Raw genomic sequence first — 25,672 nt, forward strand, 5'->3', positions numbered from 1 at the left:
CTCCTCCCTTCCTTCATCTCTCTCCCTCTCTCTCTCTCTCCTCCCCCTCCCTCCCTTTGCGTGTTGCTAGCTCTGACTCTGATGATGTCATCACCGGCTCACCACTGCTCAGCATCCTCAGCTCCAGCATCACAGCCATTTTGTGCTGGGCAGAAAATCTCTCTCGCGCGCTCTCTCTCTCTCTCTCTCTCTCTCTCTCCCCCTCCCTTCCTCCCTCCCATGCCCTGACGCACCACCGTGTTCCAGGCCCTGCAGACCCGTCTTGCCCCCCCACCACCCACCCAGTCTGAGGCAGGGAGAGGCCGAGTGGCGCACACACACAAACAGAGCAGCAGAATAACATGGAATAACATCCAGAGGATCGCCGGGACTCGGCCGTCAGGGTCATCGGGTAGGTGCAGCAGCTGAAATCACAGCTTTGTGTTTAAAACTGGTTGCTTTCTGTGTTTTTTTTTCTCTGATCTCACTGTCTGAAGAAAGGTGCTGTTTGCTTCTGCGCTTTGGTTGTGTCCAGCAGGCCTTCAATGGTCTGTTGACATCCTGAGCGGAGAATATAAGCAGACAGGACATGTGTATTTTATTATAGTGTAAGAGCAATATTATAGCACAACATCTGATAGATATTTACACTAGATTTAATACGGAGTTGTGAAATTCTGAAATTTTGGCCTTATGCTCCTTTAGGCATCATTGACTCAGTCCCATTAGATTTCTGATGTTAAAAGAAGCCCATTACTGTAAAAACAAACAAACAAAAAAACCCTTTTGTTTTTAAATGCCAGGCTGCTCCAGCCCTTGATATTGAGCGTCAGTGTGATGTGTGTGTGGTGTCGTGTGGTGTGTGTGTGTGTCTTGCTTTAGAGCTGGGGTGGAGGCACTCTGGACACAAAATGGTGGAGGCTGCAATTATTCTGGAGCTAAAATCTGTTTAAAATTCATTATCGTGATCAAATATGTGCTTTTCCTCCAATTCAAAGGCCGACCTTGAGTCTAACCCAGACCATTCATGCTGAATTTAGGCTTAAATGTCAGCACAGAGCAGCATGCAGCTCCTTACACGACATGTTATAATGCATTTATTTGACAGAGGCATCCCAAAGCCCTCCTCCGGTCAGTAACCAATGACTCTCCGCTTTGCTGAAGATAAAAGAAAATGACGACGACTGCTGATGTGGTGTTTTTGTTAGGAAGCTGACGCACTTTGGCGTCACATGAACTTGTCTGATCACCCACTTTACCCATAGCAGCTATGGGGCAGAGTGATTTATACAGTCCTGATTAAAGCGTTAATTAGTACATTAATATCCCAAACATATGTGGTGCAGTGTGGCTGATGAAATCCTGCTAAAATGCACATTAATGTCCTGAACGCTGACCAAGATGCCGCATGTGATGAATGGACGCTCATTTACTGGCATGCGTTATCTGGACCATGAGGGAACACATTCAGTCAGAGAATTGACATTTGACATTTTTATTTTCTTACATAACTAACAAATAAATGCTGTTTTAATTCAGAATTTCATTTTTTTGCTGCTTATAGACCATATTTTGTGTTTATGGTGCTATTGTGATTGCAAGTTTATTATGAATTGTACGTTGCGTTGATGATGATGATGATGATGATGATGATGATGATGATATTTAGAGTTTTCATTCCTAATGATCTTGCGTTCCAATACATGTTTGAATAAGGGATGTACTGATGTGGGAATTGTGGGTCAGTGCCGATATCCATATGTACATATGCAGATTTTTTAAACATTTCTATTTATTTTTTTTTTGATGATTTGACGAGGATAATATAGATAAACATAGAACGCAACACACGTAATGTTTATAGGTCAAATAGCTTAAGCTAATGTGCAGCCCCAGTCCCTGATTAGGCCTTTGAAAAAGGAAAGGAATTAACACATAAAATGCATAAAACATACAGACCTACAACCATTAGGCATAACATTCTGACCACCTCCTTGTTTCTACGCTCATTGTCCATATTATCAGCTCCACTTACTGTATAGCTGCACTTTGTAGTTCTACAGTTACAGACTGTAGTCCATCTGTTTCTCTGATACTTTGTTACCCCCTTTTACCCTGTTCTTCAGTGGTCAGGACCCCCATGGACCCTCACAGAGCAGGTACTATTTGGGTGGTGGATCATTCTCAGCACTGCAGTAACACTGACGTGGTGGTGTGTTAGTGTGTGCTGTGCTGGTGCGAGTGGATCAGACACAGCAGTGCTGCTGGAGTTTTTAAACACTGTGTCCACTCACTGTAGATGTAAAGTCAGAGACGACAGCTCATCTGCTGCTGCACAGTTTGTGTTGGTCATCCTCTAGTCCTTCATCAGTGGTCACAGGACACTGCCCACAGGACGCTGTTGGCTGGATATTTTTGGTTGGTGGACTATTCTCAGTCCAGCAGCGACACTGAGGTGTTTAAGAACTCCAGCTGCTGAGACTGACCCGCCACCCAAATAGTACCTGCTCTGTGAGGGTCCATGGGGGTCCTGACCACTGAAGAACAGGGTAAAAGGGGGTAACAAAGTATCAGAGAAACAGATGGACTACAGTCTGTCACTGTAGAACTACAAAGTGCAGCTATACAGTAAGTGGAGCTGATAAAATGGACAATGAGCGCAGAAACAAGGAGGTGGTCAGAATGTAATGCCTGATCGGTGTATTTGTATGATTTAAATTTGTGATGAATGCATCTTCGTGTTTAAGCTGATGATACTGATGCTGATACTATAATATAATTTTGCAGTGTATGAAGTCTTGGATGTTGGAGTGTTTTTTGAAGAGTCCCATTTAGACGTCTCTGTTTTAGTGGTGGTATTTTTACCCACAGTGAAAATTATTTTCTATTGAATTTCGCTGGCGTGACTTATAACAAACAGCATCAGCACCAATCAGCAATCACAGTAACTACAGTAATGCGCTATCATGCCTGGAGTCTGAAGTGTACACTGCAAAAAAAAGGTATCTTGTCAAGTGAAATGATCTTAAATCTAGTTAATATATTTCATTTTCCCATTTTTAGATGGTTGCACACTCATTGTAAGATTATCTAGTTTATTTCTAGACACGTTTCACTTGTTTCAAGTAATTTTATTAAGTATAATTCTCTCACTGTACTGGCAGATAATATTGGTGGCTTAAAGCAAATCTCTTAACTTCTTTTTCTCCAGGGTATATTTTGGTTTGTCCATCTGAATTTTCATGACCAAATCATAAGGCAAAATATTCAGTAACTGCATGAAATAAATGCAAATTTTAATTTTATTTATTTATTTTTTTGTAAAAGTTCCCCTCAAATGAACAGAACATGTTTTATGATCTACACATCACTATATGCTTACAGTTTACTGCTGAAAGCCAAAAATCTCAGACGCTCTTTGTGTTATTTTATGTTAGTAATGTTTACAGAGCAGATCACTGAAGAGACGCCGTCTGTTTATAGTTTATAGCCCAGATTTGGGGAAAAACGGCTCGACTTTCAGTAGAAAAACAAACTGAGTTCAGCTTCTTTTATTATAAGGGTTTAAAATGACATCATCATCTATTTGACTGGAAAGAAGAGTTACAGCCTCACATGACGCCCAGCTTCTGAATGGAGCTTATGAAATATGAACGTTACAAAGAACATGACCAAGTGCGCTTTGGAACCACCGGTGGTCTCAAGGATTTGAAGAGGTTAAAACAAGCAAAATTTTTGCCAATATAGTGAGAATTTTACTTAATTAAATCATTTAAAACAAGTACAAAAAGTCTAGAAATAGTAAATTATCTTAAATTGAGTTTACAGCAATCTCAACAGGAGAAATATTAGATTTATTGATTGCATTTAAGATAATTCCCTTATAAGATACCATGTTTTACAGTGTATGCATCACTTTACCGGTATCAGAGTAATACTGCCTGTGTCTGAAGTCCAAACATTTGTTATTAATCTGTAAAAGAGGGTGTTGTGCTGTTTCCAAAAAAGGTTAGGGGCTCAAATCTCTAATGCTATTCATTGTGAATAGATCCTAAATAATTTTTACCTGTTTGCTCAGGGATCAGGTTGGTCAAATCAATGAGGAATTTTCTGATAATTATAATATTTTTCATATGTTTTTAAATGCTTTATTGGTGGCCACTTCTCAGTGGTGAGAGTGTGCTGAACTGGGACGTTTGCGTACTGTTTCTGGAACTGGAAATGAAAATGTAAGATGTACTTATGGAAAAAAAATGTTTAAAATGTGTTTATAAAATATATTTCTGCAATGAAAATGCCCAAAAATTTCTCAACCCATTGCATGCATTAAGTACTATGAATACAGCATTACAGTAGTCAAGTCGAGAAAACACAAAAGTGTGTTCCAGTTTTTTAGCATCTTACAGACAGATGGACTATTTTATATATCGGTCTTCTTACATTGAGGTGCTTAATGAATAAATTATTCTCCATATTACTGGCTGTTGTTCTGGGGCTGTATTACAGAAATTTCCTATCTTTTTGTCTTAACTTGAGTTCTGACAGGTCAAGATAAGATATTTCAAATTCATATTACAGAAGCAAATCTTAAGTTGAGAATTTTGTCTTGCAGCATCTTTTCTTATCTCAAGTTAAGAAATCTTAACTTTCTCGATCGAAGTTACGATTGCATTTTAGGGCCACTGTTAATAAAAATAAAAAATAGTAGACTTTGAGAATGAAGTCGTAATGTTTCAAGAAAAAACTTGTAACATTTCGAGAAGAAAAGTTGTGCTATTTTGAGAGACAAAAATCATACTATTTTGAGGAAAAAAGTCGTACTATTTTGAGAAATTCTCAAACTATTACAAATTTATTCTCAAAGTCAACTATTTTTATTTTTATTGAATAAAAATATAGCTGAAATGTAAACATATAATCAAAATAATCAAGCTAGCTAGCCAGACAGCTAACCTTAGCTACTGTTACTGAGGTGAAAACAGCCAAACATGATAAAAGAGCTTCGTGCTGTTTATTAGAGCGTTGCCGTCGCCACAGTTTCAGTCTCCGTTTCCCCAAACGTTTTAGCTGGGCATGCTAACGTTATTCCTGCAAATAAACAGACACACGTGCAGCTACGTCTCCTCATTATTCACCACCATCACTGTAATATTGCATCAACATTAACACACGAAGGTAATAAGAGGGAACAGTGGATGTCGCGTTTGCAGTGTCTGGAGTTTTGAAACTCAAGTCAGAGCCCCGTTTTCAGTGAAGATAAATGCATCGTCATTATGCCAGATATAGTAATTTATGCTCACTGCACAAAACAACAGGAACAGACTGTTAAGCAGAAGTTAAGACAGCTCTGGGTTTATCCTAAAGTTAGTACAAAATTTAGGACATTCTGTCTAGGTAGGATGTTTCTGTAATACTGTTTTAGTTACTGTCCTAAATTCAGTCCTAAATAAAGTTGCCATGGTGACTGAGCAGATGAGATTTCAGACTTAAGAAGTTTCTTACAGAGCCCAGCTGGTGACATCCTGTGTAAATAAAAATAATGTGGCCACAACTTAATTATCTCATTCCCACATCTTACTAAGTTGTGGCCGCGTATTATTTTTATTTCCACAGGATGTCACCAGCAGGGCTCCATAGTTTTAAACCATGTTAAAAGCATTTGCACTGTGACATTTGAATTTTATGCTTTTTTTTCATAGTTTATTGCTGAAACATGGATTTTGCTGCTTTCAGTCAAATTACGTCCATCTTGCTGTGGTGAAGCCGCTCGGCTCTTTTTAAGTTTTGTTTGTGAGTTCAGACCTTGCCTTCAAGGTGTGGTGGTAGTATGAGGGAGAATTGATTGAGGCAGTGGGGGAAAACTCTGAGAACTTGGGCTAGAGTTCTGGGCAGCTTCTGTCTGTAGCTAGAAGGCCAGATCCCCAAACAACTCCAAGATGAACTCAAAAGCTGTTGAGGTCTAGGATGGTTGCGAACACTTCTGTTCATGGGAACGGAAGGTGAGGATGTGAATTTATAGGGCGTTGGATTGAAACAAGGAGGGGTTTCAGGCATGCTCCTCCTCCCAAACGTCAGGTATAACAGTATAACAGAATATAGTAATCTTTGAGCAGGAAGACAGAGATGGAAATGTTGAGTCATGGTCAGGATCAATTACCTAAATTAAACACAGTCATGAGAGTCAGTTACAGATTTATAAGGACCTGACTGGACATGGTGTATCTGCTGAGTAATCAGATCTTGGGCAATTGATCCTGACATCAGTGTCACACTGTTTATGCCTAAAGCTTCTTTGAAATGCTTACCTTATAAGGTTAAGCTGCTAATTTGAAAATCTAATTTGCAGTTTTCATTTATCCTATATGTAGACAAAAGGCCAGACATGCTTGGTGTCCGTAGCAGCAGCTGCTGCATTAGTAGTGGTGCATATGCACCTCCTTGTTTCTGCGCTCATTGTCCATTTTATCAGCTCCACTTACTATATAGGTGCACTTTGTAGTTCTACAGTTACAGACTGTAGTCCATCTGTTTCTCTGGTACTTTGTTAGCCCCCTTTTACCCTGTTCTTCAGGGTTTCTGCATAATTCAGTGTGTGAGGTTTAAAAAGAGAGAGATTCAGAGGGGTTTGGTGTGAAGTGGTTCAGATGTCTTTACAGTGGTGGTGATGGGAACCGGGGGTCACCATGACTACAGCACAAATATAGACGTTTATTTACTATCCACAGCCACCAGAACCTACACGAATCTTCTTGCCTCATAACACCCTGCATGTATCCGTCCACCATGAATGGAGTTTAAGTTTTCAGAACTATCATAAAACAGCGTCTCAGTCATCAGGCAGTGAATTCATAACCATTTCATGTAGGAACTTTCTGTGAGGAGCTTTTGGAGGGGATGTCTGGTTCCTATCACCACCACTGAGAACAGTTGTGACTCAAGTTTCTCTAGAACACAGAATTTCACACCAAACTGCTCTGAGAATGACTCTGTTTACATCTTGATTATTTATGTAGAATTTTTGATAAATTGGTTGAGTTTCCCTTTGAGTAACTTCTAATAGGCTTGCTTTTCTGACGTTGGACATGGACATTGTCCTCATAGCCCCAGAGCAAACCTACAGAGAAAAACGTAACACTTTTCCGGACTGATTTGGAGTGACTAATGAGATTTATGTAAATTAGATGTCACTTTAAGGCCCCATGTAATTGTACATTGCTCAAGCTTTGATATGTGTGGACTGCTCTGTGCTGGTTTTTGACCTGTATACTGTCCCCTGCAGGTGGCGGGTTGCCTTGAGTTACTGGACTTGCTGCTCTAAGCCTTCATCCAGCACCACAGCGTCCAGCTCAGGAACTCCATCACCATGGCTGGAGCCTCCGTGAAGGTGGCTGTGAGGGTCCGACCCTTCAACTCCAGAGAAATTGGGAAAGAGAGCAAGTGCATAATTCAGATGTCTGGCAACACCACCAGTGAGTATTCTGCATGCTTTGGGTGGATGTCAGTGCTTTCAGTAGCTTATCAGGCCTGTGCCTTAGGGCAGCCTCACTTTAGGAGCTCCTCACTGTAGTGATTGACTTGCTTGTATTTATTTGTTTATTTAAATACATTTACAAGGCATTTTCCTCTTAACCCGTTTAATCTTCATCAAGCCCTTCACTGCAAACTGAAGACAACATGCTGATTTATTAAAAACATTGAAACAAATCTCCAAACCTTTGATGAGCATTGTAGTGCATCTTCAGTGTCATGTGTTAAGATGCTGTGCGGTTCTGTGGAGCATCAGCCATAAGTACCTTTTAAAGGATCCCTGTGTTTGGTTGTCCATGTCAGTCCCAGCATGCTCTCATACCAGAACCAGAAGATGAAACAAGTTCAACCATTGTATTTACCCATATCCTTCACATGCACAGACACAAAGGCTCTTTTTTTGGACCAGGATTTCATGTTTCTACAGCAGAGGCGAAGGCAGTGAGCTGCTCATTGTTGCTTTGTGTGAGTGGGTAAACAGAGTCAGCTGAGGCAGGATGTGATGGCCCAGCACACTGCAGTGCTTTGTGACTGTTTGTGGAAGCAGTGCGGGTTAATGACCTCATTCCCACAGTCCGGGGGATGGCATGCAATGCATCATACTATCTCAGACCAATGTGTCACACACAACTGTCCACACTACACTGAAAAAATAGCATCTTAACAAGTGAAAACGTCTTAAATGTAGTCAATAAATCTAATATCCCTCATTATGAGTCTGCTGTAAGAATATTCTAAGATTATTCCACCTGTTTCTGTACATTTTTACTTGTTTTAAGTGATTTTATCTGGTGAAAGTGTCTGATTCCATTGGCAGATTAGTTCACTTGTTTGGAGAAATAATGAAGATAATTTTGCTCATTTCAAGAAATAATGATTAAAACAAGGAACATGATCTGCCAATGAACTCAGACACTTTTATAAGATAAAACTGCTTAAAAACAAGTAAAAATGTCTAGAAATAAGTTCAATATTCTGACAATATTCTTACAACAGCCTCATAATGAGAAATATTACATTTTTTTGCAGTGTACACTAATCTGAGATTAAGGAGGTTTTGATGTGGACATCTGTGATATGACCATGATCTTATGTACACTCTGTTAACCTTATTGGAAGCCTCTATGCTTCACTTTCGCTCACATGCCACTTTACCTTATAGCTCCAATATGTATGTATGCAATCACTGTAGCCCACAATTTCTGAGCCCCACTATTTGCCATTCACCATTGGTCAGATTCTAATCATTGGGCTGCTGTTGACCAGATATTAATAGGTGGTGGACCATTCTCAGCTCAGCAGTGACACTGACATTGTGATCGGTATCATTGAAAGGTTAAGAATGATCCACTAGCCAAATGATCAGAAACTGACCATTAATAAGGACTATAGGATGGCTGACATAAATTGTGCAGTCTGTAGTTGTACAACTAACAAGCTAGAGCTGTAGGGAAGGAGTAATAAAGTGGCCTTTGAATGTGTTTTTGTGAAGTACACTGCAAGAAATGATGTCTTAGTGAGTGTAAACGTCTTAAATGTAGTCAGTATATCTACTATTTCTCATTCTGAGGCTGTTGTAAGAATATTGTGAGATTATTGAACTTATTTCTAGACATTTTTACTTGTTTTTAAGCAGTTTTATCTATAAAAGTGTCTGATTTCATTGGCAGATCATGTGACTTGTTTTAATCATTATTTCTTGAAATGAGCAAAATTATCTTCATTATTTCTCCAAACAAGTGAACTAATCTGCCAATGGAATCAGACACTTTCACCAGATAAAATCACTTAAAACTAGTAAAAATGTACAGAAACAGGTGGAATAATCTTAGAATATTCTTACAGCAGCCTCATAATGAGGGATATTAGATTTATTGACTACATTTAAGACGTTTTCACTTGTTAAGATTGTACACTGCAAATAATACTATCTACAAAGCAGCCACATTCATAGCAATATGATTAATTCCAAGTCCTGGGCCATCCTGTCCTTCATATATTTTGTGTATCTTCATCCCATGCATTTTCAGGGATGTTGCTTCTGCATTAAAATCCTGTGCGGTTACAGTCACCTCTGCGTCTCGAGAGTCCTCTGTGATGGGACATTACTTCCTCTGCCAGATGGGCCTAATAGGAGAGGCTACTTCAGCCAAAATGGCTAACATTGCCAAGCGTTAAATGTGCACTGTACAATTCTGAAAAATGACAGTTCAGCAAAGCAAGTACATCCCTCCCTTCAGTGCTCCTTCAAAAGCTACACCCCCAAAATTCATTGACGCCCATTGCCAAGGCACACATTTTTAAATCTTCATGGCCATAAAACCCTTTGCAACCATTGTACAGACAAACACATTCGAGTGAACAACACAGCAAATACTGTACCTACTGTTAACTCAGCTGTTGGTTAGCAAACTTGTCACTACAGTTGCTGCTGTGAAGCTGACCAGTTGCTGCCACAAACATTAGCCAACAGGACAAAACAGTATTGACCTACTGATTCTGTGAAACCACAAAAATGAGTTGGTGTTACCCACCTGTCCAGCAGAAACAGAGCAACCTCCTCATCCCTTTTCATGCATTTAAACTCTCAATGAAGCTTCATTCAGCTTCTTTTTCGCCAGCTTCTTGCTCTAATTTTCCTGTTCCACCTTAAAAGGTGCAGCAGTTAAGACTACATCTGTTGCCTCAGTTTCTTGTTCGAATTTCACCGTTCCACCTTAAAAGGTGCAGCATTTAAGACTACAATCGACGCCTCAGCTTCTCGTTCGATTTTCCTGTTCCACCTTAAAAGGTTAACGCTCAATCCTGTGTGGGAGGTCAAAACAAAACGTGGGGAGGGCAACATTTTCACAGGGCACGACTAACACGTGCGGCCAGATTATACACACACACACACACACACACACACGGAGGGGGCGTGGCTTCATTCTCTGATCAGGACACTGTTATTCCACTATGTCTCTTTGTTTGCTGCCATATTAATGCGTAAAATGTATATAACTATGAAAAATATATATAACCTTAATTAAAAGCTATTAGTCACCAGTTGGCTTGATAGATTTGCATACACTGCAGAAATTGCATCTTGTCAAATTAAGTGATCTTAATTCTAGTAGACAAATATAATATTTCTTATTTTGTAATGGTGTAATGTAGATTTTATTAGTTTTAAGCAATTTTTCCAAGTAAAATCATGTCACTTAAGCCACAAACACAATAATCAAAAGTATCTACCAGTAGTGAGATAAATGTACTTAGTAAAATTACTTTAAACAAGTAAAAATGTTTGGAAGTAAGTAAAATAATCACATAAGCTTACAACAATCTCAACAGGAGATGTATTGGACATATTGACTAGATTTAAGGTAGTTTTACTCCACATGATACTTTTTTTTTCTTTTTTGCAGGGTACTGTTAATAGCCCTTAATTAGCTAATAACACATTAGCAGCACTAACAATTTGGGTCATACGATTCCTTTAAAGTAGCGAAAAGACATCATTTTAAACTCCTGTAGGACTACAGCTGTCTGTGAAGGATGCTCAACAGGCAGCTTTCATTCTTTGCTCCCTGTTGTATGCAGTATATCGTCGTTATCTGAAGAAAACCAAAAATCCAAAATGGTAACTTTACAGGAGAAGAAGAAAACCTACTTTACTTTCAATGGAAGTCAATGGAACCAGACGTTTTTCCAAGTCATTTTGGGTCATTTCTTGTTGTCCATTCATCATGAAATTTACACACAATGTTAAAGGCTACAGGCATTTTCAAATTATGTCAAAAACTCAAAAATGGAGTGTGTAAAGAAAAAATGGAGATACAAGGTTTTCTTCCGACAACAGTGACGTGCACTATGTTGTCATATTTTTTTTTCCTTTTGATTTTTGTTTCTGTGGTTGTGTCTGAATAATCTCTCTTATTTTCCAGCAATCATAAACCCGAAACAGCCGAAAGAGAACAAAAGCTTCAACTTTGACTATTCTTACTGGTCTCACACAACGGTGAGTTTGAGCTCACTCACTTCCTCAGTTTGTTCACTAATAACATTGGGCCTCGTTCACCAACTATTCTTAAGAAGAAATGTCTTCCTAAACCAAAGTACACAGTTTTCAGGATGATTCTGATCCGTCACTACTGTTTTCTTATCTGGGATTTGTTCTTAAGTGAGAACAGAATCTATACTCGAGAGCACAAAGGTGGGAACAGTTCTCCGCTTTCAGAACACGACGTGAATCTGACTTTTTCTTAGGATCTTTCTCATGTTCATCCTCTATTGCACGGTGTTGCCATGTGGCAACAATGACTTTATCTCAGTTTAACTAAAAAGCTGTGATATAAAATCTGTGTTTCCTCTATTTGATTGTGGGAAAAGGGTCTTTTATTTTAAAAGGATAAATACTTTGACATCATGTGACCAGGAATTCTTATTATGATGTAGTTACTCCAGGGGACGTGTAGAGAGGAGAACGTCCACTCTGCATTGTCTTCTGGGTTTCTCACACACTAGGGGGCGCTCCCGAGTGTGTCCAAAATGAATGGGCTGATATGGAGCATTTGAGCAAAATCAGTTTATAAATGCTGAAACATTTTAATGTAAAATAATGCATTAATTTCCTAAACAGCATATAACATTTTAACACCGCTTTTATATTTGTAAGAGCTTTTAAACTTGAGCTATAGGAGGTTGAAACGGCGCCTCGTGTACGTTCATGACGTCAGTGAGCACGAACAGCCAATGAGCTCCTCCGCTAACCATTGCTCACACTTCAGCAGTAAAGCCCGCCTCCTGCTGCTCAAAACCCATTTTGCTGTAGAAAAAGGGAAACATATTGGTGAGTTTTCTTTGCTTTTTTAGTGAAATCCATCCTTCTACTATCTAAAACTAAAGGAAAGTTCTCGTTCAGTGATTAGAAACTATTTTAACTCTTCGTTTTTAGCCATTGAGCTCCTTTCACTCTCATTCATTGAGGACTCAATTGAGTGGGCCCTCTGCTGTTTAGCAGTCCTGTTTTTGGTATAATGGGGGAAATAGGAAGTGGCCAGACTCCTCATAAACCGGCTCAGGTTATTGCTGTACATTATAAATGCAATTATAAATTGAAATTACGATTACCAATCATTACCAATATTTGTAAATATTGGGTCATACATTTTACTTAAGTATACATTGGATTTGTTTGGTCTTGTTTTCAATAAAATTATGTTTTTAGAGAAAAATGTGATTTTTTTTTTTTTTTTTTTGGTGCTTTTTATTTATTTATTTTGGGTTTTATGGATATTTCCATTATTTAAGCACTTTTAACTAACAAAAACACATTAAAACATTTTTATCATGTTTAAGTAATAATTCATGCAGTTGAGGGTTAAGAACCCTGCTGAATGAGGCCCAACGTTCATATGAAGTCTGGTTCTTTTCTGGCTTCTTGGTTGAACCACCTTTTCAAAAACTCAGCCTATGCATTGTTTATATTTGTGAAAGAGTACCTGAGTTTAATGTATGAGAAGCCTTGATCAGGTAAATTATGTATATAGTTTTTTTTCTCTCTGTGTGCTTCAGCCGGAGGATATTAACTATGCCGATCAGAAACAAGTGTATAAAGACATTGGAGAAGAGATGCTGCTCCATGCGTTTGAGGGCTACAACGTCTGCATCTTTGCCTACGGCCAGACTGGAGCTGGAAAGTCTTACACCATGATGGGCAAACAGGAGAAAGACCAGCAAGGCATCATTCCTCTGGTAAAGTCCTATTCAAGCTCAGTTCAGTTGTATCCGTATGGTGCTTTCTATAAAAGTCATTGACCCGAAGCAGAACATCTCAGAGGGAGACAGTGTCAGGAGAACATCCTTAGGCTCACAAGGAAAACCTCCTTGAGAGATTGAGGAAGAGCCACTGAGGGGCTGAACTCGATAGTGGAATAAAAGCCCTGATATTACTTAGATTAATAAAAGATTGTTAACAGTTTATTGAAGCATAATAGATCATGAAGATTAGCAACTATTTTCCCGAAGCACTTATATCTTCCCATATGGAAAAAATATATATCTTCCTATATGAGTCTGGATCAGACACAGCAGTGCTGCTGGAGTGTTTAAACACGGTGTCCACTCACTGTCCACTCTATTAGACACTCGTACCTTGTCGGTCCACCTTGTAGATGTAAAGTCAGAGATGACAGCTCATCTGCTGCTGCACAGTTTGTGTTGGTCATCCTCTAGTACTTCATCAGTGGTCGCAGGACGCTGCCCACAGGACACTGTTGGCTGGATATTTTTGGTTGGTGGACTATTCTCAGTCCAGCAGTGACACTAAGGTGTTAAACTCCAGCATCACTGCTGTGTCTGATCCACTCAGACCAGCACAACACACACTAACACACCACCACGACATCAGTGTTACTGCAGTGCTGAGAATGATCCACCACCCAAATAGTACCTGCTCTGTGAGGGTCCATGGGGGCCTGACCACTGAAGAACAGGGTAAAAGGGGGTAACAAAGTATCAGAGAAACAGATGGACTACAGTCTGTAACTGTAGAACTACAGAGTGCAGCTATACAGTAAGTGGAGCTGATAAAATGGACAATGAGCGTAGAAACAAGGAGGTGGTCAGAATGTTCTGCCTGAGCGGTGATTATCAGAATGGACTGCAATGCAACTGAAATGTATTTCCGCGTTTTTATTCTGTGTGTGTGTTGTTTCTCTGACAGCTCTGTGAAGACCTGTTCACCAAGATCAGCAACAATAATGACAACAACATGTCGTACTCAGTGGAGGTGAGAGCAGTACCACGGTTTCTGTACATATGTGTTCTAGATCAGCTCTAACCTGGTCATTCATGCATCCTCAGGTCAGCTATATGGAGATCTACTGTGAGCGTGTGCGTGACCTTCTAAACCCCAAAAACAAAGGAAACCTGCGAGTGCGAGAGCATCCACTTATGGGGCCCTACGTGGAAGATCTGTCCAAGCTGGCCGTCACGTCCTACAATGACATCCAGGACCTGATGGACTCCGGAAACAAAGCCAGGCAAGCAGATAACAGCAGAACTTAGGAGCTTTACCAGAAAACCCAATAAAGGGATTTCTGTCATGTAAAATGTAGAATGATATCAATAGTTTTTTTGTGAAAATATAAAGTTAAATATAATTAATCAAATAATCTTATAATAAAAAAGTCAAAATAAATAAATTATTGTTGTAAATAGAACATATAAAAGCACAAATTATGGTTCTTCAAGGGTTAGTAAAGAAAATGGTTCTATATAGAACCATGAACACTCAAGGGACCCTTTGCATGTTTAAAGGGTGCTGTGCATCATGAAAGGGTTCTTCAGATTGATGGAGAATGTGCTGTAGATGGTCCTACACAGAATCTTTTTGAAAGCACCCAACGGTTCTTTTATTATTTTAATGCCAAGCCTATAACAGTAGAAGAACCCTTTTTGGTGCTATATAAAACCCTTTCTGGTGCTTCATAGAACCCTTTAATCATGAAAGGGTTCTTTGGGTGTTCATGGTGCTGTGTAGAACCACTTTCTTTACCAAAGAACCCTTGAAGAACCACCGTTCAATTGTGTACAGCACTGGCTGACTTCATGTCCTCAATCTTTTGTTCATTTTGTTTTTACTGTTTGATCCTGGATAGTTTAGATACTGTAGCTCTGTATTAGAAACTGATCTCCTCCAGAACCATGTAGAAAAACCCAAACTGACCTCTAAACCAAAAGTTTTGTCTGTTTTAAATTAGTTGTTAGCTAGAACAGTTTGTACTGCAAATCACTTGTGTCCTCACAGAATCATAACAGCAACCAACATGGATGAGACCTTTATACCAGAAATTAGCTTGGTCAGTTCTAGATAGCTCTAAATGAGATTAGATGAGGAAATACCTTGATCAGTACTTCAGTGGTTTTAAATTAGATTAGATTTAGGTTGCCATCAGTTCAATGCTTCTACAATCCAACCTGTCTTTTGTTGCCACAGAACCGTGGCAGCTACCAACATGAACGAGACCAGCAGTCGCTCCCACGCTGTCTTCAACATCATCTTCACACAGAAGCGGCATGACAGTGACACAGACAACACCTCAGAAAAGGTAAATTGTCTACTACCACACCCTAAAGCAGGTCTGTCTTAATAGAGACACACATAGTCAGTTCAGTCTGCTGTGCATTAGAGTAAATTATCTGGCTGAGGTGCAACGTTTTCCACTTCCATGCAGGTCAGCAAAATCAGCCTGGTGGACTTGGCAGGCAGTGAAAGAGCTGATTCAACCGGAGCCAAAGGGACCAGACTGAAGGTGAAACTTTCATAGTCAGGCTCATCATGTGATTCTGTCAGTGTGTCTTGTAAAGGAATGAAATGATTTGGCTGTGAAATTACATGACTTTTATGTTTCTGTTTACAGGAAGGAGCTAATATTAATAAATCCCTGACAACGCTTGGCAAAGTGATTTCTGCCTTAGCGGAAATGGTGAGTAATTGAGCTTATCTGACTCGAGTACCTCAAAGATAACTCAGAAATTCATTTCACGTCTGCTACTGATGGCAATTGTACAGTTGCACTGCAGTTGAGCTTAACCAGTGTGTGAATGTTGAAGATTAAATGTCTTTTCATTTTTTTGTAGGACTCTCTACCGAACAAGGTAAAAACTGATGCAGGAGCAGTTGCATGTTCTGCTGATAATCTCTGCACAGTTATAGCTTCAAAAACTGACATTGATGTTTTTCTCTGCAGAACAAGAAGAAGAAGAAGGCAGAGAGCTTTATCCCCTACAGAGACTCTGTACTGACCTGGTTGCTTAGGGAAAATCTTGGTACGAGGCATTTTACACCCTAATGATAATTACATTACTGTGATGTATACATATTTGGGACTTGCTCTCTAGATCTGTACCTTAGAATTAGACTAAATTTGGCAAAACTGAATTTCTGGTATTGAAGCAAAAATGAGGACCGTCACAACAATGAAACCAAAAGACAGGTGGTCCTAGGGCTTAGGCGTAGCACAGTCAAAGTAATGATTTCATGCTGACAAGATAATCCATGTGCATCCACAAGACATGTACAAAATAAATAATAAATAAAAATAAAATAAATTAAAATAAATTCTGAGGCATGCCAAACACAGAAACCAGGAGGGGCGGGGTTGGGGGGAGTCTGGTTCTGTTGACTTACATTAAAAGTAAAGGTTTTTTCCTTCTCCTGTAAAGTTGCCATACCATATATATACACACACACACTATATGGAGAAAAGTATGTGGACACCACTCCTAATTCAGTTCAGGTGTTTCAGCCACACCCATTGCTAACAGGTGGATAAAATTAAGCACATAGCTTTGCAGTCTCCATAGACAAACCCTGGCAGTAGAGGGTCGTACCGAGCTCGGTAACTTTAAACATGGCACAGTCATAGGATGCGGTGTGTGTGAAATTTCTGTCCTGCTAGATCTGCCCCAGACAACTGTAAGTGCTATTATTGTAAAATGGGAGCATATAAGAGCAACAGCTCAGCCATGAAGCAGTAGACCACACAAACTCACAGAGGCTGCTGCCTCTGGAAACATCATCAGCAAAAGAACTGCCCATTAGAAGTTTCATGAAATGGGTTTCCATGGCAGAGCAGCTGCACACAAGCCTCAGATCAAAATGCAAAATGCCAAAGGGGGGAGTGGGGGGTGATGTGCAAAGCATGTCGCCTCTGGACCCTGGAACAGTGGAAACATATTCTGTGGAGTGACGAGTCAGGCTTCTCTGTCCGTCAGTCTGGGCTTGGCGAATGCCATTAGAACATTACCTGCCTGACTGCACTGTGCCAGCTGTTGGTGGAGGAGGGAAAACCCCTGTTTTTCAGAACCCTTTAGTTCCAGTGAAGGGAAATCTTAATACTTCAGACATTTCAGATTATTGTACACTTCCAACTTTGTGTGAACAGTTTGGGGAAGAACCTTTTCTGTTCCAGCATGACTGAGACCCAGAGCACAAAGCAGCTCCTTAAAGGCCTGCCCGGGTGAGTTTGGTATGGAAGAACTTGACTGGCCCTCACAGAACCGTGACCTCAACCCCATCCAACACCTTTGGGATGAACTAGAACGGAGATTGTGAGCCAGACCCTCTCGTCCAGCATCAGTGTCTGACCTCACAAATGGTCTTCTGGATGAATGGACAAAAATTGCCACTCTCCAAAATACTGTAGAAAGCTTCCCAGAAGAGTAGAAGGTGTTAGAGCTGCAAACAGGGACCAACTCTGTGTTAATGCCTATGGATTTAGAATTGGATTCACAAAAGCTCCTGTGGGTACAAGGAGAGAAATCAATATCCTCATTCAAGTCAGGATATGCCATAGCTTTAAGAGTATAAATCCAAGATGACTCCCTCTGCAGTAATTGTCTTAATAAATTACCTCCTCTAATGGACTTTGGAATAATCTCAATGGCCATTGCTTGTAAAGTGCTGGGGCTCTGATGTTTAGCTGTCTTATAATGTATATTTGGCCATAGGATAGTTAGGGTTTTTAAACCCCCTTTTTCATTCAACTAATGCAGATACAACCAAATTCCCATTAGGTGTGTATACTACATTACAAAGAGCACATCAATAAAGTTGAAATGATTTATAGAAAAAAAATCCAGAAACAAGTCATGTCTAATTATATTAAAGCAATGACTGACCCACCACATCTAAAAATGAATTTCTGATGTCTCATGAGGGTTTATTAAGCTTTATGACCAAAATGCTTCATAGAGCTCCATAATTCTCAACATATAACTCAGCTTGTCCCTGGTTGTTTCTTTCTGCCTTTAACAGTTCATTTCTTCAGTTTAACACTGTATTCCTGTGTTGGGATTGATTAGGTGGAAATTCACGCACTGCCATGGTAGCAGCTCTCAGTCCTGCCGATATCAACTATGACGAGACCCTCAGCACCCTCAGGTAAATACATATCAACTAACACCTTAAACACCAGTAAGCTGCCAAACCCAGTTACATGGCCTTTCAGATTCAGATTCCTTTATTGATCCCAGGGGGAAATTGCAGTTGTAACAGTTGCAGCCATTTATGTAAAAATAAACAATACTAATAATTTAAGACAATATAGAGAATTTACAGTATGTACACCAGATTTAAGTACTTAAGAATATAGTAAGGTGGCGGTGATTGCGCTAGTAATATGAAACATCAGGTATAAAGCAGTTACAATTATTTAAATTAAGTTAAGTTTTGGGTGGTTCTGGTGAAACTCCATATAGAAACAGTCCAGGCCTGAACTGCAAGCTGCTTATAGCCTCAGCATGGAGGACACACAGTACTGCAGAGTCATATTCCAGGCAGAGCTGAAAGCGAGAGATCTTATGATTGGTAAAATGATTAATGGGGAATGTGCTCGATTGTCAGACATCGCAGCCTCGTCTGAAAGTTTTAACCTCTTTATACCTATTCTCCAGGGTATATTCTGGTTTGTCCATCTGAATTTTTGTGACCAAATCGTAAGGCAAATTATTCAGTAACTGCATGAAATAAATGTGAATTTTAATTTAATTAGTAGCTTATGAAATATGAACGTTATGAAGAACATGACCAAGTATGTTTTGGAACCACCGGTGGTCTCGAGGAGTTGAAGAGGTTAAAGGAATTCTTCAAGGATTCTTTAGTAAATAAAAACGGTTCTATATAGAACCGTGAACTCGCAACGAACCTTTTGAATGATCAAAGTGTTCGTTACATCATTAAACGGTTCTTTTTCATGTTGATGGAAAATATGCTGTAGATGCTTCTATAAAGAACCTTTTCAAGAGGGTTCTATATAGTACCAAAACGTGTTCTGCTATAGGTTCAATATCAAGATATCAATATCAAGTAAGAGCCCTTTTTTGGTGCTATAAAGAACCCTTTTGAGAACTGATGGAAAATGTGAATGAATATGCTCATTCAAAAGGTTCTTTACATCATGAAAGGGGTTCTTCAGATTGCAGTGCGCTATAGATGGTTCTATATAGAACCCTTTTTAAGGGTTCCTCTGTTGTTACAAGTTTGACATTGTAACAATATTTCAAAACCCCTTTCAAAATAGTTCTATATTGAACCATCTACAGCACATTCTCCATTAATCTGAGGAACCATTTCACCATCCAAAGAACCATTTAAGCATGCAGACGGTTCTGAGTGTTCATGGTTCTATATGGAACCATCGTCATTACTAAAGAACCTTCAAAGAACCATCTTTTTTTTAAAGTGTGTATAGCAGCAAAAAGGGCTCTGCTACTGTTATGATGTCAGGCTTGTAACAATAGAAGAACCCTTTTTGGTGCTATATAGAACCCTTTTAGAAAGATTCTATATAGAACCATATGCAACACATTCTCCATCAACCTGAAAAACCATTTCACCATTTAAGCACGATATAGTTCTATATAGAAGTCATGGTTCTGTTTAGACCATTTCACCATGCAAAGAACCCTTTAAGCATCAAATGGTTCTGTATAGGTTTTTCAGATCAACGAATATGTTGTATATGGCTCTATGTAGAGTCTGGCTTTATGGCTCTATGTAGGCTCTATGTCAGATGTGTATATGGTTCTAAAAAGAACCATTCCCTTTACTAAAGAACCCTTGAAGAATGGCCTTTTTAGGAACAGAGGGTATGAGATTTGGATGAGAAAAGTCCGTTACCTGCTGTGTTTGTGCGCTGCTCAGGTACGCCGACCGAGCGAAGCAGATCCGCTGCAACGCCGTCATCAACGAAGACCCAAACAACCGGTTAGTGCGCGAGCTGAAGGAGGAAGTGGCTCGACTGAAGGACCTGCTCTATGCCCAGGGTCTTGGGGACATCATTGAAAGTGAGTGAACAGTATCGGTGCTCAGCCACTACAGCTACACTGCAAAAAATAACATCTTAACAAGTGAAAATGTCTTAAATGTGGCCAATAAATCTAACATCCCTCATTATGAGTCTGTTGTAAGAACATTCTAAGATTATTCCACCTGTTTCTGTACATTTTTACTTGTTTTAAGTGATTTTATCTGGTGAAAGTGTCTGATTCCATTGGCAGATTAGTTTACTTGTTTTAAGATTAAGTGACCCTTATTAGTCCCACAACAGGGAAATTTCACCTCTGCATTTAAACCATCCATGCAGTGAGACACCACACACACACTAGGGGGCAATGAGTGCACTTGCCCGGAGCGGTGGGCAGCCCTATCCGCAGCACCCAGGGGGCAGTTGGGGGTTAGGTGTCTTGCTCAAGGGCTCCTCGGTCATGCATTGTCGGCTCAGGGGATCAAACCGGCAACCTTCCAGTCACAGGGCCGGTTCCCTAACCTCCAGCCCACGACTTCATTATTTGGGAAATAATGAAGATAATTTTGGTCATTTTAGGAAATAATGATTAAAACAAGGAACATGATCTGCCAATGAAATCAGACATTTTAATAAGATAAAACTGCTTAAAAACAAGTAAAATGTCCAGAAATAAGTTCAGTAATCTCACAATATTCTTACAACAGTCTCAGAGAGATATTAGATATATTAGATTTATTGACTATGTTTAAGATGTTTACACTCACTAAGATATTATTTTCGCAGTGTGAACTTCTCACTTTCTCAGGTTTTCTCTTTTGTGTCATTTGTGTTGGGACATGACATAGAACAAAGCTTATTGGTCAGTGGATCCACAGGACTAGATTTGAGCACAACTGCCCAACGAAACTTGCAGAGCCAGAGAGAAAGTATTCTGCTCTTCCATATTTTAATATTTATTGTCGTTAATATTTATTTCATTAATCATCACATCCGCGTTCTCTGGTACAAATCTCTGTCACAAAGGCCAAAAAATGAGCGTTTGCATCCTTAGCTTTTCCCTGGAGCCGTGAGGCTAATGTAGCAAGTAGTGGATGTTTATATATCATGATGCAAAGAACTGTCGGTAGCTGTTATAATTCTGTGAGGACACAAGATGATTTGGTCCCCTAGAACAGACTATTCTAGCTAATGTCTAATCTAAAACAGACCAAACTTTTGGTTTAAAGGTGAGCTTGGGTTTTTAAAATTACTTAAAACAGGTACAAAATGTCTAGAAATGAGGTAAATCAGCTTAAATTAAGCTTTACATTTATGGCATTTGGCTGACGCTCTTATCCAGAGCGACTTACAATTTGATCATTTTACACAAGTAGGCGAAGGTGGTGTTGGGAGTCTTGCCCAAGGACTCTTATTGGTATAGTATAGGGGACTTACCCAGGTGGGGGATTGAACCCTAGTCTACAGTGTAGAAGGCAGAGATGTTAACCACTACACTACACCACCACTTTAAACAATCTCAACAAGAGAAATATTATATTTATTGACTATATTGAAGATAATGTTACTTGACAACATACTATTTTTTTGCAATATAGAACCATTTTCTTTACTAAAGAACCCTTGAAGAGGCATCATTTTTAAGTATATACATCTGCAGTAATATGGGCATGAACTGTGACTTTAAGGCCTGCTGGTCAAGCCAGTATCCTGAATGCCAGTGGCAGGAGTGTGACTGTATCTGAGAGTGTGTATCTCTTCCTCTCTCTTTTCTCTCAGCATATCGCGTGACCGGGCCTGGAGTATCGGCTCTGAAATGTGTGTATTTTTCAACCCCAGTGCTTTGTCAGCTTACTAAGGCTGAAGCAGGCTGCTCTAGACCACCACAGTCCCACACGCTCCCAAAGTGAACCAGTCTATTCTAATGTGTCGATGGAGCGAGGGATTTTTGGTGCTCCAGGGTTTCTCTGCTGATTGCAGATGCTTTGGGTTCATTTTAATTTAGAAGATGAGGTTTACTAGTCTGCCCTGGCTTTGCTGCTCTAGCAGCCTCATGGTCAGCACGTCTCTATGCTTATGGCCCGAGCATGGTCACGGTGCTGAAATGAATTTGAGGCGTACTTTAGGGACTGATCTTTTGACTTTATTAATATGATTTATACATAAAATACCAAAATAGAAAGCACTGGTTTCTTATCGACTAATCAAAAGCCCTCAAATTTATGCCCATTGTTTTGCTTCATTCTGCTTTTAAGTTCCTGTAATTAGACAAAGCTTTCTTATGCTTTCTTCTCTCCCATGCTCCTTCTTCCCTGTGTCCATGATTCCCCGTTTCTCTAACTTCCACTTCTTCCTATGATTTTCCGGCCTTGTGCTCCCGTTCTTTTTTCCAAAATCTTCCTGGCCAGATTTGTCCAATTACAAGACTAATGTCAGTTGTCTCCAGGCTGTCAGTCAAAGGGGTCATCTTTCCACAGTGACCAATGCCATGACAGGGATGAGTCCGTCCCCGTCTCTTTCGGCCCTGTCCAGCCGGGCCGGCTCCATCACCAGCCTGCACGACCGCATCATGTTCAGCCCCGGCAGTGAGGAAGCCATCGAGAGGCTGAAGGTAACCACAGCAACTCTGATACATTGATACCAACACTCCAGCTCTGGAATCGTTAGAAGGCGCAGTAACATGATTGTAGTCATAGTTTTCCTTTACTGAAATTTTGTGGGTCCAATATCATGAATTGATTGTGGGCTGAGTGTATCATTGCACCCCTAGAACAAGACAGGTGTTTCTAATAAAGTGGCCAGTCAGCAGAAGTACATAGTAACAGAATATGCTGAAAAAAATATTGTTCTTCAATACTTCTTTAGTAAAGACAATGGTTCTACATAGTACCATGAACACCGAAAGAACCCTTTGCATGATTAAAGGGTTCTATGCATCATGAAAGGATAGAACCACTGTCTTTACTAAAGAACCCTTGAAGAACCATCTTTTTTTAAACATGTACAAAAATAAAAAGCACATATATATAAAAAATGACGCATGAATGAGAAATAAAAGAATTAAGACTAAATGAATGAAAATTATGAATCAGATAAACAGATTAAATAAAGCTAGAAATTTAGAAATTTAGAAAGTTTGTGAAGCTGTATCTTATTTGAGCGCTTGGTTAAAAGCCCACCTGTAGCCTCTTCAGTTCCTTGAGGCTGCCGGTGGTTCCAAAGCACACTTGGTCACGTTCTTCATAACTTTCATATTTCATAAGCTACATTCAGAAGCTGGGCGTCGTGTGAGGCTGTAACGCTTTCCAGTCAAATAGATGGTGATGTCATTTTAAACCCTTATAATAAAAGAAGCTGAACTCAGTTTGTTTTTCTACTGAAAGTCGAAAGACTTCATTCATTGGTAGACTGTTCCATAATTTATGGGCACACACATGGCTTTTCTCCTGTTACATGGTTGATGTTTAACTGGGATTAATGAATCCTTCTTGTTTACTCCTGTTTGCGTCTTTTTTGTCCTGTGTTAGGAAACAGAGAAGATCATAGCCGAGCTCAACGAGACCTGGGAGGAGAAGCTGCGGCGTACGGAGGCCATCAGGATGGAGAGGTCAGACTGGCACCATGTGTTACAGCCTTCATAAACGGCCTGTAAAGCCGAGGTTACACTACACAACTTTTACCCCGATTTTAGCCCTGTCTGAGCTGGTCGGCTCTAGTCTGCAGATTTTTCGAGTTGTGTGTGCAGGGCAGACTCAGATTTTTGACCTCCCGATCACGTGTCAGGCCAGTCCAGACCAGTTTTTCAAGTGTGGCCCTGAGATGGACTGGTGACCTGTCCAGGGTGTTTCCTGCCTTCCACCCAATGACAGCTGAGATAGGCTTCAGCTCCCCCCATGACCCAGAAAGATAAGCGTGTGTGTGTGTGACTCTAGTAGTGTTTGGTCAATGACTCAATCTGACTCCTGCAACAACCAGTGAAAACAGAGTGCAAAAGAATGAAATACAGCAAGTAAATGAAAAAAAAATGGCAAAAATTCTCTCAAGTGTGGAGTGAAGCTTTTCAATGAGCGGAGTTTAAGGCACAACTGAGTTTAAATACATTAAAAACTATAAAAAAAAAAGTACCACCCTGATCACAGTAAATCTACGATCCTCACTTAAACGTGCTGACCTGCTGCTTCTTTACTGCGTCAGCATAAACGGCAGATATAAACACTTGTTTATTTGTGTTTCCTAGTAATGGGAGAACGCAAGAGTTCTCGTGAGCTCTCTTTGATTTCTCTTTGTTTATGAGGAGCTTGGCCACTTCCTATTGCCCCTGTTATATTAAAAACAGGACTGCTAAACAGCAGAGGGTGCCCGCGAGTGAGTCCTCAATGAATGTGAGTGAATGGAGCTCTACGGCTAAAAATGAAGTTAAAATAGTTTCTAATCACTCGGACAGAACTTTCCTTTCATTTTAGAAAGTAGAAGGATGGATTTCACTAAAAAAGCGAAGAAATCTCACCTGTTTGTTTCCTTTATTCTACAGCAACCGGGTTTTGAGCAGCAGGAGGCGGGCTTTACTGCTAGAGAGTGCTGATTGGTTGGCGAGCAGAGCAGCTCATTGGCTGTTCGCGCTCAATGACATCATGAATGTACATGAGGCGCCATTGTAAACTCCTATAACTCGAGTTTAAAAGCTCTAAAAAAACAGAAGTGTTAGTGTTTTGTGCTGCTCTGAGTTCAGGAAATGAATGTATACTTTTACATTAAAAATGTTTTAGTGTTCATAAACTATGATTTTGCTCGATTGCTCCATATCAACCCATTCATTTTGGACTCGCTCGGGAGCGCCTCCTCGTGTTTGAGAAACCTGGAAGACATAGCAGAGCGGGAATTCTCCTCTCTGAGTTCTCTGGTTGAGTAGTGTTTGATCCCTAATCATTTAGTGTGTATTTTTTAGAGTTTTAAATGTACATAAACTCGATTATGCCTTAAACTAAGCTCATTAAAAAGCTTCACTCGACACGAGAGGCTTTTCGCCATTTTTCTTTGGTTACTTGCTGTATTTTCTTCTTTCGTGCTCTCAGGTTTCATTGGCTGTTGAGTCCATTGAGATTGAATCGTTGACCAGTTTACATTACTGGTCTGAAATACGGTTGAGAGGCCAAAAATCTGAATCTGCGCCCCTCACACGTGACTCTATTCTCAGTGGTGGACAGTAACTATTACATTAACTAAGTAAATGTAATTAGTTTCTGTACTTCAGTACAGATACACAAAAAAAAGTTTTTCCATTCTGGGCGACTTTTTATTTTCACTCCACTACATTTCAGAGTCCAATATCTGACTTTTTCCTCCACTACATTTTGAGAAATCTGTCATTCCTT

At 39.9% G+C, this 25,672-nt stretch overlaps 1 protein-coding gene across 9 annotated transcripts in view; it reads left to right on the plus strand.

Annotated features, from left to right (window-relative positions):
* Positions 1-11: 11 nt before the first annotated feature.
* The window catches only part of kif1ab (kinesin family member 1Ab), an 80,286-nt gene continuing 54,625 nt past the window's right edge, over positions 12-25,672 (plus strand). For 2 of the 9 annotated variants that reach the window (XM_037546502.1, XM_037546503.1), the window contains exons 1-16: positions 15-391; positions 7,259-7,448; positions 11,433-11,506; positions 13,063-13,242; positions 14,213-14,278; positions 14,353-14,531; positions 15,488-15,599; positions 15,726-15,803; positions 15,912-15,977; positions 16,132-16,149; positions 16,242-16,320; positions 18,358-18,436; positions 20,198-20,340; positions 22,080-22,118; positions 22,778-22,911; positions 23,828-23,907. In XM_037546502.1, the coding sequence (XP_037402399.1) occupies positions 7,343-7,448; positions 11,433-11,506; positions 13,063-13,242; positions 14,213-14,278; positions 14,353-14,531; positions 15,488-15,599; positions 15,726-15,803; positions 15,912-15,977; positions 16,132-16,149; positions 16,242-16,320; positions 18,358-18,436; positions 20,198-20,340; positions 22,080-22,118; positions 22,778-22,911; positions 23,828-23,907 (1,433 nt within the window). In that variant the 5' untranslated portion in view covers positions 15-391; positions 7,259-7,342. Of the gene's footprint in view, positions 392-7,258; positions 7,449-11,432; positions 11,507-13,062; positions 13,243-14,212; positions 14,279-14,352; positions 14,532-15,487; positions 15,600-15,725; positions 15,804-15,911; positions 15,978-16,131; positions 16,150-16,241; positions 16,321-18,357; positions 18,437-20,197; positions 20,341-22,079; positions 22,119-22,777; positions 22,912-23,827; positions 23,908-25,672 lie in introns of all 9 variants that reach the window. The other 7 variants (XM_037546506.1, XM_017706358.2, XM_037546505.1 and 4 more) reach the window with 7 other exon arrangements.

The sequence above is a fragment of the Pygocentrus nattereri genome, chromosome 17 (genome assembly GCF_015220715.1).
Source record: "Pygocentrus nattereri isolate fPygNat1 chromosome 17, fPygNat1.pri, whole genome shotgun sequence".
NCBI lineage: Eukaryota > Metazoa > Chordata > Actinopteri > Characiformes > Serrasalmidae > Pygocentrus > Pygocentrus nattereri.